This window comes from Aethalodelphis obliquidens, unplaced genomic scaffold (assembly GCF_003676395.1).
Source record: "Aethalodelphis obliquidens isolate GAN/ISIS:26980383/991018 unplaced genomic scaffold, ASM367639v1 scaffold33, whole genome shotgun sequence".
Taxonomy (NCBI): Eukaryota; Metazoa; Chordata; class Mammalia; order Artiodactyla; family Delphinidae; genus Aethalodelphis; species Aethalodelphis obliquidens.
Genome location: NW_020837977.1, coordinates 7,975,236 through 7,996,189, shown reverse-complemented (window position 1 = coordinate 7,996,189; position 20,954 = coordinate 7,975,236). Strand labels below are relative to the sequence as shown.

Below are 20,954 nucleotides of genomic sequence, written 5' to 3'. Positions count from 1 at the left end.
GACTTTGGGAACTCTGATATCTCTTCCGTGTGACAGACCTTTAGATATTTGAAGTTGGCCATTTGTGGAGATATGCATTTAGCTTGGGGAGCATATTTGGCTTTCTCTGCTTGGTTCTGAGTTGGGCCAAAGGAGGGGACGTGGCCTCTATGAACCAGGTCCTGAGTGCTTTGGGCCAACTGCTGCAGATGTTGTGATTTGGCTTCACTGATCGTTTCCATCAGAGGTTGTGGGTCTCTGTTCTAATGTCATATATGATCTTTCCATTGTCTTTTTGTACGTTCAGTCTCTCACTCTTCTCTTTTAGTCATTCTCTCCCTGGCAGGAAGTTGGCCAAAAGACAAGACTCAAGATTCAAATCTTCACTGCTTCATGATTGTCGACTTGTCTCCATAGTCAGTTTTATCATAAGAGCTTCTTAATCTTTTTGGTGTTGTATTAAAATGGTGATCATCTGATGAGAGAGGGGCTGCATAAAAGCATATAAGACTCTGGATAGAGTTCACTGGACGGGCATGATGACCACTATGACAAAAACAAGAGTAATGAAAAGCGTGTTTAAGATGCTTCAGAACCAAGAACCCAAATTATCCAACCAAGGCTAAGAGAACAATCCCACAAGTCATAAAGATCAGCCTTGGTGAGCCAAGTAGCTTTTTCCTTCAAGTGATAGGTAGCCTTTTCTACCTTACCTGTTTCATTGAGCCAAGTATAGCAAGAACTGTTAGCAATTGCACAGGTACTGTCGTGACTAGTGAACAGGAAATCTAGATTGTCCATCACTGCTCTTGCCAAGGAATTGAGACTGATCTGTATTCCGTCTAAGGTAGAGGTGATATTATTTTTAACTTCTGCCAGAATTAAAATGATCTATGTCTCATAGCCTTTTGTTTATATGATTCTTATTATTGGAAGCACTGCTTTGATTGTTTGCATAAACAATGAATCAGTAACACCCCCAGGTAAAGTGCCTAAATAATTGAGGGTAACCTCATTTTGGAGCGCACATCTGAATTTCCTGCTTTCATGACTTTAGAATTAAGGTGTCTGTGCGCAGATAAGTTTTGGAATACTGTTTCTAAAGTGCATGCAATATTAATTTGAGACAAGCAAAACTAGCCATCCTGGTTGCAGAGGAAGTAGTATCTGGTAGGAATACATGGATATCCAGGAAAAAAGAAATTATTCATGGCATGAAGTTGAAACCAAGACCTTACATTGGCCTGTTTGCACATTTGTATCTATATTAGTCTCTTCCAGATACTAAGTAATTGGCCCATCATTTTAGGAAATTCTGAATTCAAATTTAGAATTACCTAGGGTCTAATTGATAGATCGTAATAATTTTTTCTTTTTCTGTGAGAGGGCATTGCTAGGAAAGTAGCAAATGACCTTGTTTAAGGTCATTTGTCCACATAAGTGCAAGTGAAATGCCGTTGGCTGTAATTGTCTTTGATCTCATTTGTTGAGACTGGAAATAGCCCTAGGTTTTTACCATGGAGGTCTGGTGAGGAATGACATATCCAGCAATCAGTAAGCTTGAAGGGTACTATTTGGGAAATCTAAGATTGGTGTTAGAATAATTATGCTCTGATCTAACAATTTTAGTAAGAAGGGAATAAAAGGAGAAGGGCCATTATGGGTGAGTGATAACCAGGGGTCTATAGAAATTAGAAGAAGAATGTAAATAAGCAGATAAAAAACAAAATAGTAATTAGGCAAGGGTTTTGGTCCACTATCTTGTGCAGAAGCTGTCCACTATCTGAGGTCATCAGGTTGTTCTGAGGATCTTGGGTCATCTGTCTACTTTGAAGATCAGCTGCTTCTAGAGAATCTGCATTTTGAGGTCCCCTATTAGAGCAGGCTTCCAATTTTGTTGGTTCTGGATTGTTTCTTTAGTTATGAAATGTGAGCCCAAGGATTCACTCCAGGGAGCTTTCCTTCTGTATTCGTTGTTAACAATATCTGATAGAATCCCTTCCAGTGATGTTCAAGAGCGACTTTTCTCTGTTGTATCTCCCAACAGATGAAATCTTATAGTTGAATGTCATGAAGAGGCTGTTTAAGATGTTTGAATGCAACATTAACCTGTTAGTAATAGGACTGAGTGTAGTCCGTGAGTCTCTTGCAACATTTTGCAATGTCTACATGCATCAGGGCAGAGTATAGTATTGTAGGTAAAATCCTGATGCACTTGGGCCTTCCAGTAACTAGTTCACAGGGAAATAAACAGTATGTTCTCTAGGAGTGGACCATATTGGCATAAGGGTGGGTGGGAGTACCTTTGACCAAGGGAGCTCAAGGACTTCTGAAAGTTTTGTTAATTTCATTTCAAGATGTCATTGATTCTTTTCACCTTTCAGAAGTTTGTAGGTGATAAGAGCAGTGTGGTTTCTGAGTAAAGGGTAATACTTTACAGAGCTTTTTTTTTTTTTTATAATATTTCTTGTGAAGTGTGTGTCTTGGTCACTTGATATGAAAGTTTATATTCCCAAGATTGGAATCACAAAATCGACCAGCTTTTTAGCAACTGTAAAGATTATAGCTTTTTGGCAAAGAGATGTTTAAACTCACTCTGAAATTATATAGACATTCGATAACTAAAATATATTCAAACCTCATGAAAAGTGGAAGCTATATAAAATACATCATGAGGTGTTCAAAGGGCCTTCGAAGCTTTGGTTCCTGGTCATTTCCCACATTCACAGGTTCTCTAGAGTTATGCTGTTGACAAGTCCATGTGACTTAAAAATGACCTCAGCTGTCTTTTTAAAGTTTCCCCAGCCGTGTTGATTTAAGATAGTAACCAATTTAACTGTACCATGATGAGTAGTTTCATGGAGAAATTTAGCTAATATCTATTTGAAACCATACAGTGCCACTACGCAGCTGTCTTGGGAGCACCAGAGATGATCTGAGTGAAGCTAGAACCACTTTTTTTTTTCCATTTTTCTTTTCAAAATGAGGGGCTAAAAATTGATATTTTATAATGGTTTCTTTGAATTCCTTTAAGGATTCATCCTTTAAGAGTTTAGATAGGATCAAAACCATTGTTAAGGCTGCTTGTTTGGCAAAATGATCTGCTGGAGTATTTCTTTTAGCTTCCATGTTATTTCTTTTTCACAGCAGCTACCTCTTTATGAAGTAAGAGGGCATCTAAAAGTGTGTTAAACATCTTGTCCATTTTTGATGGGGGTTCCAGCAGAGATGACCCTTTCTTTCCAAAGCATCCCAAAGCCATGGTTTTTCTAAAATAACATGCCTGATATGTATTTACTCTGTGGTCTTTGGCTATAGTAGACAAGCTCAAGGAAGTGCAGTGGCTTTGCCCTTTGGGCTGATTTTTCCCTCGGGTAGAGGACTGCATTCTACAGGCAAGCTTAAATTGGTGTTAGCGTGTTCTGCTCCAGTTTCAAGTTTTGAGGTATGATCTGTCAACAAATAACATTAGGTCAGAGTTTTCAATGGGAGTCCTTAAAAACACTGAATGAGGTATAGCAAGTTCCTAACTGAGCTAAGAAAATGTTAAGGTTCCCTTCCCCTGGTGCAGGGAGGAGGGTGGGCAAGTCAAGGTGTCTCAGTGGTGAATAGTAGTGTGATGGGAAGAATCTCATGGGAGGCTAATTAGCTAACTGAAAAGTGTTGTGTGTTCTCAGGCAGTAGTACTGTCTGTGCCGCATGACATGAGGAACCATGAGAAGAGAGGGGCGCTTATAACTAGTTAAGCAGAAGCAGCGCGTTTTGAAGGGGTTACCCCACAACAAGGGGACTATACGTTTACAACCAGGTCAAGGTGATGAGTTGTTTTTGACGCTCATAAAGTTTAAGTTGAACCTCTAAGGACACACCCAGATTGCTCATATGCAAGTAGATGAAGGGATTTCATTTGGGGTTGCCTGTAGAGGTAGTGTGTTGACTAATCTTCTTCAGATAACAGAAGGTCTGTTTATGACTTAGACTAGTCACAATCTCAGGAAAATTTGGCACTTGTTTGCCATATTCGGTTGTTAGAAACAAAATTCAGCTGAGTAGATGATTCATGAATCAGGCAGCCTCCAATCTAGAAGGAAGAAAGGAACTCCAAGGAGCTGTACAAAATTGAAGACTTTTATAGACAGAAGGCAGTGGATGCAGGATGCTATACTAGCAAACAACAGGTTGGTCGTGGCAAGGTCACTTTCCTTTAGGGGACAGCAGGGGTCTATCAGGCAAGTTAACTCACTAGTGCTGACCAGGTGATGCCTGATGGTTTAGGATTCCATTGCTGAGAGAGCTTAAACTGTGATTAAATTAAGTATCCGTTTGGTAACGTGGGCTTAGCATAAGCAACTTCGTTATGGGCCTGTTGTCCTATTTTTAACAGTTAGAAATCCTCTCGATTGTTTTGTGAGAGGCCTAAGATGTTTGGATAGTCTACAGCCTTATCAGGAAAGAGCGATTTCCCTTCTTATATAGGTAGTAACCTCAATCGTGGATTATGTTTTGGCAAAATTATAATGGATCTTTTGAAACTTTATGTCCCTCTTTCGCTAAGGCTGAGAGCAAGTAAATAGAATCCTTTTTTACAAGACTCCCTATCCTCTGAATAAAGCAGGAGATCATGTACAAATTGTATCAGGACTAAATTACAAGAGAAATAGACATTTTAAGTGTTGATTGAGGGCCTGGAAGAAATAGGAGGCTTCAGTGAACACCTGGGGTGTGACTCTCCCGGTATACTACTGTCCTCCCAAGGTGCAGACAAAAAGGAATGGTTTAGAATGGAAAAAGAGAAGGCTTCAGGTGTATTCTGATTGGAGGGTGTTGGATGGGGAGGCTCAAGGCAGGCACATTAGAAATGAATGACCTTGTGTAATTGGTTTGGGAGCATAATTTGTCTTCCTCTGGATTGTTCTTAGTTGGAAGGGGGCAGTCACTGACTAACTCCTGACCATTTGGGGCCAATTGCTGTAGAGATTATGGTTGACTTCTGTGGATGGTTACAGCAGAAGTTGTGGATCCACGTCCCACAGTCACGTATGGTCTGCCCATCGTGCAGACAGATTCATCTCTCACCATTTTGCTCCTGTAAATCTTCTCATATAATTTTCTCCAACTACATCTAGAAATAATTGGAAAACGAATTGATGCATGAGGGAAGAGTTTTGCAAAGTGGAAATGTAATGTTTTGCTAACCAACTACTGGCAGATATCTGAAAACCTGGACTTATCTTCTTCATTCTATTAGAGTTAATTTTTTTCTCTGCAATTGTTTATGTTGTTACAGAGGATCTTGATGATTTAAGAATGGAGGGAGTAACTACCCTGGTACCTTCTGGGAACAAATTTAACCAAGGTCGAGCTACTCACTCTGCTGAACCTCAGGCCAAAGTCACACTGAACATCTGTTCAAGGTGTGCCAGGTAAAGCAAATAATAGGTATATCTTTGTATAAACATGATGTTGAATTTTTTAAATCTAAGCTTTTGATGCAATGCGTGTACTCTTCTGTGCTGACATTGACAAGGGAGTTAGTTGTACAGTTTATCCCTGTGCCCAATGCCACTCAGACCGACAATGAATCAAAGAGTTTAGATTGTCTTTACTTCACAGCCGGAGACTATTTTAAGACTTTCTGTCTCTGAATTTCATTTGCTGTCTGCCCTTCTGTTCCTTTTCAAAAGAAGATTCAAGGGGCTCTGAAAGTTCAAAGCCACTCTAAAGCACCTGCATAAAGGCCAGTTTGCCCAGGTACAGTTTTAGATCTGATATTATTGGCCTCTTAACATGCCCCACATCCTATTCACGTCCTGGAAAGAATTTAATCAGCTTGATGCCTTTCAGTTTTGGCAGCTGAAAGCAATCCTTGCATATACTGTATGTGGCCAAAGAAGTAGCTTAAGTTACTGCCAAGTCAGCTCCCAGTGCTGGTCTAGCAGAAACTCACCAAATAGCTAGAATTCATTCTTTTGTAGGAACAAAATCTCATTTGCAAAGAGGCTTTTAAGCCTGTTTAAACGATAAAACAAGCCTTCTAACCCTTATGTAAATGGCGCAGATTAGCAAGAACAATGCACTGGCTGGCCAGTTTTATCTCCTTTTCTTTATGTCTCTGCTGTTCTATTGTACAGTTTGAGAGGGGATTAGTGGCTTGGAACTGGGTGGGGGCAAGTGTAGGAAAATCAAATCAGATTTTTGTAGCTTTTCCTTGCCTTCACCCCTTTGGAATTTTAATTTTAATTGTCATAGGCTTAGAAGAGTAAAAAGAAATAGAAATAAAAATAAATAGAAAATCAGGGGATATTATTTGAGACCATTAAGAGAAATGGCATAGCACAGTGAAAACACCAATGGAAACGTTGCTTCAGACAAGTAATATTTGCGTGGATTGATTTTTCGATGAGGGTTGTGAACAACCCGGCTGATATTTATGTGATGATATTTAGGCATCGTGAGTGTGCAAGGTCATCTATGGAAGAGTTGTTTGGCAGTTTAAAGGAACTTGATAGTATATTTGTACATTTACAGTTTGACTGGAGAGGGGTTGGTGCTTGGTCCTTGGTCCTTCATATTATTTGTAGAAGATTGGGATATGAGGTGTTTTCTTTTTGAAAGGAAATCCTATGCAAACGGTATGTTTTAATGAAGTATTGAGGACTTGAATTGGCAAAGGGCCAAACCCATTCATAGCCCTAAATTATTTACATTTAGTTTCCCAGTGATAAGTTAGATTATAAATTACAGGCCACCTGCATTTAAGGTAAACTCCTAACTGAAAGTTTTGAATATTCAACTGAATAATAATCAATTACATTTATCGTATTCTTTCTATGTTACCCAAGTACACAGCTAGTGAGTGGCAAAACACAGTTTCAAACCCCAGCAATATAGCTTGACAGTCTGCCTGCTTAGTCGTTTTATTTTTTTGCTAAACACCAAGCTATTGTGTGAAGTTGAAGAAGGAAGCCTAAAATAGATAGAAATGATGAGCTACAAAGAGATTTAGGTGTCTGAAATGCTTTGAGTTCATGATTGCCTTGATGGAGAATAAAGCAATACTGTATGTACTTTCAAAAGCAAGATTGATTCAGGGAAATCAATGGGAGAAGTATGGTGGAAGACACTAGGCTGTTGAGTTTAGAGTAGCTGCTGTAGCCAGAGTTTAGAGTGGAAGAAAAACTAAGATCAGTTGTCAAAAACTATGAGGAACCTGAAAATTTACTCTATTTGCAACCTAATACTGTTTTATGATGCTGGCAAAAGACATGAAACTCCTGGGTCAGAGACCAAGGACTTACTACTCATGACAGCAGTAACAACTGTCAGAGTATTAGCATTTTCATTGGTTCCCTGAGCCACAAATCTCATGGCGTGACACACAGAGGATGACACACAGAGGACAGCAGGTTACAGTATATGAGAGGAACACTGAGTTTAGGAAACCTGAATATTTTATATGAAGTTAGCACTGCTCTAGAGAGAGACCCCATATCTGTCTTCCAAGGCTGTCTGCTATACAAACATCCCCAAACAGATGGTTGGAAAGAAAGGCTGTCAGTGTCTCTGCTCATAAGATATGCTGACACGTGAGAGATTCACGGAGAATTGTCTCCCAGTACTATTTAGAGTGGACTGCCTCTGTGATGCACTGATGTAGTTATCAGAGTTTTCTGCAGTTAGTTGTCAAACATCAATTTGTGTTGCTGGCTCACCTCTTCTAGTTACAAGTAAGGCTTTTAGGACTGTGAGAATTAGACTTTTTAAGCCAGGGCTGAGCTGTTATCTGAGGCAGAAGTCAGAAACTGGAGGACTGTGGGTAGTGTCCAGTTTTGTATCCACATAATATTTTAAAAATACCACTGGAGGGAACCTTCAAGATGGCGGAGGAGTAAGATGTGGAGATCACCTTCCTCCCCACAAATACATCAGAAATACATCTACATGTGGAACAACTCCTACAGAACACCTACTGAACGCAGGCAGAAGACCTCAGACTTCCCAAAAGGCAAGAAACTCCCCACATACCTGGGTAGGGCAAAAGACAAAAGAAAAAACAGAGACAAAAGAATAGGGACGGGACCTGCACCAGTGGGAGGGAGCTGTGAAGGAGGAAAGGTTTCCACACACTAGAAGCCCCTTCGCGGCGGAGACTGCGGGTGTCGGAGGGGGAAAGCTTCAGAGCCGTGGAGGAGAGCACAGCAACAAGGGTGCGGAGGGCAAAGCGGAGAGATTCCCGCACAGAGGATCGGTGCCGACCGGCACTCACCAGCCCGAGAGGCTTGTCTGCTCACCCGCCGGCGCGGGCGGGGCTGGGAGCTGAGGCTCGGGCTTTGGTCGGAGCGCCGGGAGACGACTGGGGTTGGCGGCGAGAACACAGCCTGCAGGGGGTTAGTGCGCCACGGCTGGCCGGGAGGGAGTCCGGGAAAAAGGTCTGGAGCTGCCGAGGAGGCAAGAGACGTTTTCTTCCCTCTTTGTTTCCTGGTGCACGAGGAGAGGGGATTAAGAGCGCTGCTTAAAGGAGCTCCAGAGACGGGCGCGAGCCGCGGCTAAAAGTGCAGACCCCAGAGACGGGCATGAGACGCTAAGGCTGCTGCTGCCGCCACCAAGAAGCCTGTGTGCGAGCACAGGTCACTCTCCACACCTCCCCTCCTGGGAGCCTGTGCAGCCCGCCACTGCCAGGGTCGCGTGATCCAGGGACAACTTCTCCGGGAGAACGCAGGGCACATCAGGCTGGTGCAACGTCATGCTGTCCTCTGCCGCCGCAGGCCCGCCCCGCACTCCGTGCCCCTCCCTCCCCCCAATCAGCTGCTCCTTTAACCCCATCTTGTCTGGGCCAAGAACAAACACCAGCAGGTGACCTACATGCAGTGGCGGGGCCAAATCCAAAGCTGAACCCCAGGAGCTGTGCGAATAAAGAGAAAGGGAAATCTCTCCCAGCAGCCTCAGGAGCAGCAGATTAAACCTCCACGGTCAACTTGATGTACCTGCATCTGTGTAATACCTGAATAGACAACGAATCATACCAAAATTCAGGTGGTGGACTTTGGGAGCAACTGTGGACTTGGGGTTTGCTTTCTGCATCTAATTTGTTTCTGGTTTTATGTTTATCTTAGTTTAGTATTTAGGGCTAATTATCATTGGCAGATTTGTTTATTGATTTGGTTGCTGTCTTCCTTTATATATATATATTTTTTTTCTTTTTTCCTTTTCCTCTTTTTGTGAGTGTGTATATGTATGCTTCTTTGTGTGATTTTGTCTGTATAGGTTTGATTTTACCATTTCTCCTAGGGTTCTGTATGTCCGTTTTTTTGTTTTTTTTTTTAGTATAGTTTTTAGTGCTTGTATTCATTGGGTGATTCGTTTATTGGTTTGGTGGCTCTCTTCTTTTTTTTATTACTTTTTTATTTTAATTATTTTTATTTTAATAAATTTTATTTTATTTTATTTTTTTGTTTCTTTTTTATCCCTCCCTTTTCTTGTGAGCCATGTGGCTGACATGGTCTTTGTGCTTTGGCCGGGTATCAGGCCTGAGCCTCTGAGGTGGGAGAGCCGAGTTCAGGACATTGCTCCACCAGAGACCTCCCGAGCAATGTAACATCAGTTGGTGAGAGCTCTCCCAGAGATCTCCATCTCAACACTAAGACCCAGCTCCACTCAACCACCAGCTAGCTACAGTGCTGGATACCCTATGCCAAACAACTAGCAAGACAGGAACACAACCACACCCATTAGCAGAAAGGCTGCCTAAAATCATATTAAGTTCACAGACACCCCAAAACACACCACCAGACGCGATCCTACCCACCAGAAAGACAATATCCAAACTCCTCCACCAGAACAGAGGTACCGGTCCCTTCCACCAGGAAGCCTACACAACCCACTGAAACAACCTTACCCAATGGGGGCAGACACCAAAAACAACGGGGACTATCAACCTGCAGCCTGCAAAAAGGAGACCCCAAACACAGTTAAGCAAAATGAGAAGATACACAGCAGATGAAGGAGCAAGGTAAAAACCCACCAGACCAAACAAATGAAGAGGAAAGAGGCAGTCTACCTGAAAAAGAATTCAAAGTAATGATAGTAAAGATGATCCAAAATCTTGGAAATAGAATGGAGAAAATACAAGAAATGTTTAACAAGGACCTAGAAGAACTAAAGAGGAAACAAACAATGATGAACAACACAATAAGTGAAATTAAAAATTCTCAAGAAGGAATCAATAGCAGAATAACTGAGGCAGAAGAACGGATAAGTGACCTGGAAGATAAAATAGTGGAAATAACTACCACAGAGCAGAATAAAGAAAAAAGAATGAAAAGAATTGAGGACAGTCTCAGAGACCTCTGGGATAACATTAAATGCACCAACATTTGAATTATAGGGGTCCCAGAAGAAGAAGAGAAAAAGAAAGGGACTGAGAAAATATTTGAAGAGATTATAGTTGAAAACTTCCCTAATATGGGAAAGGAAATAGTCAATCAAGTCCAGGAAGCACAGAGTCCCATACAGGATAAATCCAAGGAGAAACGTGCCAAGACACATATTAATCAAACTATAAAATTTAAATAGAAAGAAAAAATATTAAAACCAGCAAGGGAAAAGCAACAAATAACATACAAGGGAATCCCCATAAGGTTAAACGCTGATCTTTCAGCAGAAGCTCTGCAAACAAGAAGGGAGTGGCAGGACATATTTAAGGTCATGCAAGGGAAAAACCTACAACCAAGATTACTCTACCCAGCAAGAGTCTCATTCAGACTTGACAGAGATATTTAAACCTTAACAGGCAAGCAAAAGCTGAGAGAATTCAGCATCACCAAACCAGCTTTATAACAAATGCTAAAAGAACTTCTCTAGACAGGAAACACAAGAGAATGAAAAGACGTACAATAACAAACCCAAAACAATTAAGAAAATGGTAATAGGAACATACATATCGATAATTACCTTAAATGTAAATAGATCAAATGCTCCAACCAAAAGACACGGACTGGTTGAATGGATACAAAAGCAAGGCCTGAATATATACTGTCTACAAGAGACCCACTTCAGACCTAGGGACACATACAGACTGAAAGTGAGGGGATGGAAAAAGATATTCCATGCAAATGGAAATCAAAAGAAAGCTGGCGTAGCAATTCTCATATCAGACAAAATAGACTTTAAAATAAAGGCTATTACAAGAGACAAAGAAGGACACTACATAATGATCAAGGAATCAGTCCAAGAAGAAGATGTAACAGTTGTAAATATTTATGCACCCAACATAGGAGCACCTCAATCCATAAGGCAAATACTAACAGCCATAAAAGGGGAAATCGATAGTAACACATTCATAGTAGGGGACTTTAACACCCCACTTTCACCCATGTACAGATCATCCAAAATAAAAATAAATAAGGAAATGCAAGCTTTAAATGATACATTAAAGAAGATGGACTTAATTGATATTTATAGGACACTCCATCCAAAAACAACAGAATACATTTTCTTCTCAAGTACTCATGGAACATTCTCCAGGAGAGATCATGTCTTGGGTCACAAATCAAGCCTTGGTAAACTTAAGAAAACTGAAATCGTATCAAGTATCTTTTCTGACCACAACGCTATGAGACTAGATATCAATTACAGGAAAACAACTGTAAAAAATACAAACACACAGAGGTTAAGCAATACAGTACTAAATAACCAAGAAACAATAGAACTACCGTATGACCCAGCAATCCCACCACTGGGCATATACCCTGAGAAAACCATAATTCAAAGTTATGCACCACAATGTTCATTGCAGCTCTATTTACAATAGGCAGGACATGGAAGCAACCTAAGAGTCCATCGACAGATGAATGGATAAAGAAGATGTGGCACATATACACAATGGAATATTACTCAGCCATAAAAAGAAACGAAATTGAGTTATTTATAGTGAGGTGGATGGACCTAGAGACTGTCATACAGATTGAAGAAGTCAGCAAAACAAATACCGTTTGTTAACTCATATATATGGAATCTAAAAAAAAAAAAAAAAAATGGTTCTGAAAAACCTAGGGGCAGGAGAGGAGTAAAGATGCAGACAAAGAGAATGGACTTAAGGACACGGGGAGGGGGAAGGGTAAACTGGGATGAAGTGAGAGAATGGTATGGACATATATACTCTACCAAACGTAAAATAGATAGCTAGTGGGAAGCAGTCACATAGCACAGGGAGATCAGCTCGGTGCTTTGTGACCACCTAGAGGGGTGGGATAGGGAGGGTGGGAGGGAGACGCAAGAGGGAGGGGATATGGGGATAAAAGTATACGTATAGCTGATTCACTTTGTTATACAGCAGAAACTAACACAACATTGTACAGCAATTATACTTCAATAAAGTTGTTTAAAAATAAATAAATAAATAAAAATACCACTGGATTAATTACTCATTTACATGAAAGTTGGAGTTTCTGTCTTCTCTTCAGAATGCACACACGTGACAACACTGGGCCCACATTCTCTAATGGTTTTCCAGCTTCAGCTTCCCTCTCGAGTCCCTTAACCCCAGTTGTGCTTTAGTTCACCTCTGGTTATCTTTCCCGCTTCCCTCATTTACTCCACCTATCTGAAGTCTGTAGGTCTTTCTTTGTAACCTCTGATTTGTAGAAACCCTAGGACTCCAAAGATAAGCAGGGAATCAGTACTGGAGGGTGCAGGTTGAGGTACATGGCCAGGCCACTGGGAGAGGAATCTGGAGCCTAGAAGGGGCAGATCGTAGTCTCTCAGGGTTTCAGGTTAAGGAGTAGGGTATCAGGTTATGGGGTAGTCAGGCTGTAGTCTTACAGTGACCAGGTAATCCTTCAGAAGTCAGATGGAGTGAGCTGGTCAGAAGCCTAGCACTGCGGACTAGACCAACATGGAGAAAATGATTGCTTCATTTAGAGAACTGTGCCCATTCCCACTGCTCTCTTTGTGGGCACTGGTACCCAGCCTGGAAGATAATGAGAGATTATATGGGATTCATAGAGGGAGCCCAGACATTGGATTTGGGGCCTTGGAGCAAGATTTAAGTCCAGATCTCCCTGGATTGGAGACAGTATGGTGCTAATGGATAAACTGGATAATTAATGTTAAGTTATGTCAGATACTTACCAACACCTTTCAAGAATTTACAACAAAGGTAGAATAGAAAGACCACCTACTTTCAAGTCTGACAAAGGGATCAAACCTTCATACTCTAAATTATCTAGTATGTCATCTTGGGGATAATTATGCAAAGATGAAGAAAATCTGACCCCTTGTCTGTGAAATAGAGTTCGCCTCTTCCCGGAGATAACCTCTAAGGATGACTGAGAGTACTGAGCAGGATAATGTATGCAAAGGCGGCCAGCAAAGTGTTCCAGTGCATGGCTCTCAAGGAACTGGGGGTTTCTCATCTCTTTCTCCCCACTCATTGGGATAATTACCATGTACATACTTAAGCAGTTTAAAATACTTCAAGTTTTTTTCCCATCTTTTAGAAAGGCCCACATTAAAGTACTCAGGTATTGAAAGAAAAAGCCTCATTTTCCTGACATTCAGGAATTTTCTCCTGTGTTAGGCTTGTGACTGACCCGGGGAGAAAACTGTTGTCCATTGTCGGACAATAAGACAGTGTAGGGTGGCAGTGTTTTTGTTGGTTTGTTTCTTAGAGTTTCATGGTCAAGAAATCATTTTTCCCATAGAACTGGAGGAGTAAAATATAAGTAAGTTTAATAGATGTGTTGTGATCTTGAAATACTACCGTAGCCCCAAGATACCCAGGAGTCACTGAGACTCAAGTGATGTTCAGAGTTTCTGCAAAGAACCCATCAACGATCAAGTTAGTGAAAAGAGGTGCAGTCTACTCTTTAAATTGTCATTTTCCTCAATCTCTTTTTTTCAAATACTGCACCGCTCGTGAGCTACTTACAGGGTCACAGTATCCAGAAGTGAGTTTGCATATATTTCCAGAACATTATTGCTCTTATCCAGCTGAGGGCGTACAGCCAAAGGCCACAGAGCCCTTCTCATTCAGAACCTGACTGGAATACAATGATCTGTAATGAGACTAATACATTCTGCTGGGAACGATTGAGGGATGTAAGATATACTTGACCATTGGAAGGACTTCCGCTTTCCAAGAGATCAGAAAAAGAGGAATTCAGCCCACATTAAATTGCTGTGTAAAGTTTTATGTGCAACAAAGTGACTAAAATATCAAGAATGTCAAAAAGTTTATTGATTAGCATGGTTACAAGAAATAAAAAGATTACAATTTTTTTTTTCATAAGTATTTCACACATGGTTAGAAAAGTGCAGATGGAAGAAAGCTTGTTTTCAAGCTGGAAAATTATTCCAGGGTAATATTACTCCCATACCTCTTAGCGACCTTAATCTGATGTGGACATTGCTGCAATCTGTGTGATTTAAACAAAGAGATGACATCATTTGGCAAGTGGAGATACGCATAGTTAATAGATGTCTGACCACCAAGATGTATGAAGATTCTAACCCAGAATATCTCAATTCTCCCTTCAGATCATAAGGGAAAGAAGCCATTACAAAACAACAATTTTAAGTAAACAAAGAATTTTCCCTGTAGGATATAGTAGTGTCCTTCTAATTGTTGATTTTCTACATTACAAGGTAGATTTTTAATATATTCAGCAAGTGTCTTGGCTTGACTTTTAGAAGATTCTATTCCTATGGCTAAAAATCCTTGAATAGCGTGGACAGGATACGTTTAATTTGTTGCCTAGGGGTCACACTAAGTCATATCAACTGAAAAGTAAAATGTCAGTAGGTCACTAATGCAAATTATCAGTAATTATCAGAAGAACTTTTGTGGTTTTAAAAACTAGTGGTTTGCAAAACTGTGAGTTTCAAATTGAATTTCTCTATTAAATATCCTGAATTTTCTTTTTAACATAACAGTTAAGATACCAATAACAAGCAGACAAATGCTGATACCAAGGCACGAATTACTATTTCAGTGAAGTTTATAAGCCATTTTTCTGGAAAGACCACCCATTAATTCTGTCTACGCACTGCCATTCTGAGGAGTTAAATCTTGTTTTTGTGGACTCCTGCCAGGGCATTCCGGGTGGTAAGATGCTATTTGTTTTTGATTGTGCAAGTGTTTGCATTCATTCATGCCTAATATCAATAGTGCACAAAAAAGGAACGGAAAGCCATTTTAAAAGAAATTGGATTATAGAGAACATACAGTGATACTGGCTCAGAAACTACAGCAGGAGACTGTTAGGAGAAACTTGTTTCCAGACAGCCTGCTGATTTTTCACCGATTTGCTTCATGTCATTGTACCAAAAATTGTTCGTCATTTCTCCTAAACACCATCTGCTTCTGCTTTATCAAATAAACATAAAACTAAACTCAGTAGAATTGGTGATAGGATGCTGAAGAAAAGAAGAACGTCAGAGCTTGTAAATGTGAACGAATTTCAAACTATACGTTTAGGATTACTAGTTGACTTGAGAAAACCTACGTAATTAATCATACATTATATTTTGTTTCACTTCCCTATGCATTTTTTCTTTTTTTTTTTCAACTATTTTTATAAGGTTTATTTTCAGCAAGTTCCCATTGGAAAAAAGGGTGAGCAAAACTGACATAAACGAAAACGGATAAGGACAAAAAGTACTGCTATCATTTGTTTAAGGTTAAAAGTTTTCCATAAAATTGACTTCTACACCTAGAGGATTAAAGGTCCCATTTGAGTGGTGAATACAGTGCACCACCTACTGCCATGTTTTAAGTGACAAAAATGTTTAATTTGAACCGAAATGAATTTATGGAAGACTCACTCTGTGTCAAGTGCTGTGATAAACTCTGGAAATAAAAATTAGTACCGCTGACCACTAGGAACTTATATTCTGGCTGGAAACAGACTTTGGAAAAAATAAGTGCAACCCAAAATGTCAGATGGTGATAGTGCTATAGAAAAAATAAATCATGGGAAAATGGCTCAGCTATGCAGCTGTGATTGATTGTTATTTTATAGGGGCTTTTGCTTTGGGAAAATCAATACCCTTGGAGAGATTGATATATGGTTTTCATTGTTCATTCTGTGTGAGAGAAGAAATGAGACCAACACACACCAGCCAGAAACTGGGGACCACTTCATCTCAGTTCTAAACACATTAACGTCACAGTTTTTCTTTTATTTATAAATTGATACAAGATCCTCCCCATCTTCACTTCTTGTAGTGGTTGCTTTGTGATTCGTAGGGGAAGGAGGGCCTTGGATGCAAGCACTTGGGTGCATATGCACACAAACACACACACAATCTAAAAAGCCATTTTCTTGTTATGTGACAAAGAGCTGCAGCTTTAAAGCAATAGAGACTAGGGTTGGAATCTCAGCTTGCCCACTGAACCACTTTGGGAAATCACTTAACATCTCTAAACCTCAATTTCTCATTTATAACATGGGGGTAGTAATTTCTGCCCGTGGGATCATAGCGGACTAGAGTGGTTAGCTCAGTTTGAAGCATAGAGTCTACTCTGGGAAAAAAGTATTTCAAGATAAAAATAATTATATACATTTCAAAAAAAGTTAAATATGCATTTGAAATTCAGGGAAGTCACATTATGTGCTGAGGAAAACAAAAGGAGCATCAAGTTCAAGGTCTATAAAAATGTTCAGCGGTTTAGGGAGTAGAATATTACGGGTAATGTTGGTTGATTTTGCACTAAATACATAGAAATGTTTTGATTATAGAGACTTTTTCTCATCATTTTCCTCATAATTCCTCTCTCTGTGCCTGTACCAGTCTACATATTTATTTTATCTATCTATTCATCCATCCTATAAACCCTTTCCAAGACCATGATGTAAGAGACACTTGAAGGAAATGGATAGCAGGAGAGGCAGGGAAAGATGATCTTCTAGTCATCTTTGCTAAGCAGCAGCAGCCTTGAATGACAGCCAAAAACTGTGAACCCCACAGTCTGTATTAGTACACTGGTTTTCAAGTTCATACCAGAACACCTGAGGTTATTTTTTCGGCATCTCCATTTAGTTTGTCAAGCCTGCTGTGGTCTTCAATCAGGGTAACCTCTTTTTCCTTTATAGACTTTTTGGGCCTTTCATATCATCTGTGCTTTATAGAAGAGTCTTTTTGGGGAAAGCCGCCCAGAGAATAAGCATCTTAGCATTAGGGAATGGGAACAGCATATTGCCTGGAGAAAGTCAGTGTTGTCAATTTGCAGGTGGGAGAAGATTCCTAACTTTCCAATGGGACGTTAAGTAGTACCCATGGACTGGCTTCCCCACATCCTAACAGGTACAGTAGGGCAGCACACACAGTAAGAAGTAACTGTGTTAGAAAATCTAGGAACAAATAAAGTATCAATATTTGTTCTTGTCGATTCACCCTGCCTCCTTTACCCAGTGTGTCCCTGAAAAGGGTGCCTGAACCAGCTGAAGGAGGTGGATCAGCACACTTCATTCCTGTTCTTTTATCAGCGGATGGACATTGGGTTGTTTCCACTTCTGGACTAATATGAACAGTGTTGCTATGAATATTTCAGTACAAGTTTTAATGTGAACATACTTTTTCATTTCTCTTGAGTATATATCGAGGAGTGGAATTATTGTGGCATATGGTAATTCTGTATTTACTTTAAAGGAACTGCCAAACTGATTTCTGAAGTGGTTGCACTGTTTCACAATCCCACCAGTAATGTATGAGAGTTCCAATTTTTCAGCATCCTCACCAACCTTTGTTACTGTTTCTTTTCATTTTGTTTTGTTTTGTTTTTTTAAATATTAGTGATCCTACTGGGAGTAAAGTATTATTCCATTGTGATTTTGACTTTCATTTCCCTAATGATGTGATGTGGAGAGACTTTTCATGTGCTTATTGGCCATGTGTATATCTTCTTTGGAGAAATTTATTTCAATTCCTTATTCATTTTTAATCGGATTATTTGTCTTTTTATCATTTAGTTTTAGGAGTTATATATTCTGGGTACTAGACCCTTATCAGATACATAGTTTGCAAATAATTTCTCCCATTCTGAGGGATGTATTTTCACTTTTTTAATGGTATACTTTGAAGCACAAATGTTTTCAATTTTGATCAAGTCCAACTTATCTATTTTTTCTATTGTCATGTATGCATTTAGTGTCATATCTAAGAAACAGTTGCCTAATTTAAGGTTATGAAGATTTATACCTGTTTTCTTCTAAGAGATTTATTTATTTATATAATGTATGGATACTTTATGCATCCATAAAGTACCTTTTTAAAAGAATTTAATTAATTTATTTATTCATTTTGGCCACGCTGGGTCTTAGTTGCTGCACGTGGGATCTTCTTTGCACCATGCGGGATCTTTTTTAGTTGCAGCATGTGAACTTTTAGTTGCAGCATGCTTGCGGGGTCTAGTTCCCTGACCAGGGATCGAACCCAGGCCCCCTGCATTTTGGGAGCATGGAGTCTTACCCACTGGATCACCAGGGAAGTCCCTCTTCTAAGAGATTTATAATTTTAGCTCTTATAGTTAGATTTATCATGCATTTTGAGTTAATTTTTATATATGGTATGAGGTAGAAATCTAATTTCATTCTTTTGCATGTGGATGTCGTTATCCCAGCACCATTTGTTGAAAAGACTATTTCTTCCACATTGAATTATTGTGACACCCTTTTCAAAGCCAAGTTAACTGTAAAAACTTCCTTGCTTTCGGATGTAATATCTTCAGGTTTATCTTATGCCTTCTAGCATCAGACTTGGGATCAGCCATTTCTCCAAGGATCCTTGTTTCCTTTCAGCAGAAAATTTGTAATAGAGAATAGATTCTGCTCACTAGGGTGCATTATGGGAGTGGCATTGCTTTTTGGCCATTTTACTGAAAAAGATTAGGACAGAAATGTACTTTATTAAATAAAAATGTCTATAAGACAGGAATTCACATTGATATTTCCAATCCAATTATAGCAGTATAGTGTTCCTACTTAAATTCTTGATTCTAAAATTGAAACTCCTTTTATTGAAAATCTTTACTTACAACAAACTATACAATTATTTATTTGCTGTACTAACAACTCAAGAAAATAGATCACAGATAAAATATAGGGTGCGCCAAAATTCTTAGTGCAGTTCTAAATTGTTACAGCTTAAAACTGCACTAAGACCTTTGGAATAACCTGTACAGAGTTATGCAAACAATAAAACTACTGAATTAGTTTTGGAAATTCTATGTGGTTTCTTTTTCTTTTAGATTATATTGATTACACCAAAGATTTGCAGTAAAGTTACTTGTTTTAGAGACTACAGTGTCACTAATTATGCCTTATTCTGTGTGGCAAGATAATAATCAATAGTCAGTGAATAGTTGGTTCCATTGTTTCAGTTCTAATACCCTAAAAGACTTCTGCTTTTAGCTGCTAATCTTTTCTTGATGGAGATTGTCAACCACTATGAGGAGGAAGGGCCCAGCTTTAAATAGAGAATTGGAAAAATACTCTAAAATTATGTAACATGGTTTTATTTGGCCACCATCAGGTCCATCCACAATGTTTTAATACATAACTATACATTCAAGATTCATATATATTATTTTTGCCTGAATAAAACAATTCTGTTTCGTATTATTAAACTTCTAGGAATTTAGAAATAATAATTTAATGTTGAGCAATTTAGAATTACTATACCTGCATTCATTCAGTACTTTTTAACTTTAGTAAATCCTGATGTATTATACAAAATTTATAATTTTACTTCTTTTTCTGATCCACAAATACATCTTTTATTATAATCAAACATATCAATTTATATATACATATAATATAAAAATCCAAATGATTCTTCCAATTTTTTTTCTCAGTGCACATCAAAGGCTCCTATTTTTCCACAGGAATATGAGGAAATACCATGATTTCTATATGATTTCTCTAGTTTTATATGAGTAGCAAACAACGATACAGATAAATGTGTTGATGCACTTCCAGTTTTGCCTAAAATTCTTTTGATTCCTGGGTTAGAAATCACAATTTACTTTGTAAAGTAAATAAAATTTCAAGCATCTTAATGCTAATTAAGAATGTTAGTAATATAAATTTTATTTTATTTTTTTTTTTGCGGTATGGGGGCCTCTCACTGTAGTGGCCTCTCCCGTTGCGGAGCAAGGCTCCGGATGCACAGGCTCAGTGGCCATGGCTCACGGGCCCAGCCGCTCCGCGGCATGTGGGATCTTCCCGGACAGGGGCACGAACCTGTGTCCCCTGCAGGCGGACTCTCAACCACTGCGCCACCAGGGAAGCCCTGTAATATAAATGTTATGTAGCCAGAGTATATAAACTAGAATCCAACTGATATTTAAAAGATAATTGGAAAATGTGTCAGCTATGATGCCTGTGGAGTATACCTCAAAAGTTTTCATGGAAAATTTTCTAAATAATCAACTTCCAGGTTATCTGGATTTTCTAGAAGCATTTAGATGCAAATGGTGTTTGCATTTATTACACATTTCAATTACAGTATGTTTCATTGAAATCTCATATTTTATATTTACATAAAGCTTTAGCTTTATATTCAATTTCAGTGTAGAAATTTAAACTCTTATATGAAATCAAATGACATTCTCCAAATTCCCAGTATTATATTCAGCAATAACCATACCAATTACAACAAGGTAAAACACATAGAGCCATCCCTCAGTATCCCGGAAGATTTGTACCAGGGCCTCAGCAAGATACCAAAATTTGCAGGTGCTTAAGTCCCGTATGTAAAATGGCGTAGTACAGCCGGCCCTCCATATCTGCAGATTCCGCATCCGTGAATTCAGCGTTTGAAATTAAACCCATACATCACCCAGTTTCATTACAAGATAATTTTTTTCCTGTTGCCAATTAAAAGGCATTTTAATACAATTGTCTTGATTTTGACAATATGGAGGAGGGAGGGAACTCTACAGCAACAACAGCAACAAAATTTACAACTCAGTTTTT

General features: G+C 39.2%; 1 protein-coding gene across 1 annotated transcript in view; it reads left to right on the top strand.

Moving 5' to 3' along the window:
- The window catches only part of CUNH8orf34 (chromosome unknown C8orf34 homolog), a 327,589-nt gene that overhangs the window by 180,421 nt on the left and 126,214 nt on the right, over positions 1–20,954 (top strand). The window contains 1 exon segment of the mRNA XM_027127946.1: positions 5,267–5,402. Coding sequence (XP_026983747.1) covers positions 5,267–5,402 — 136 coding nt within the window.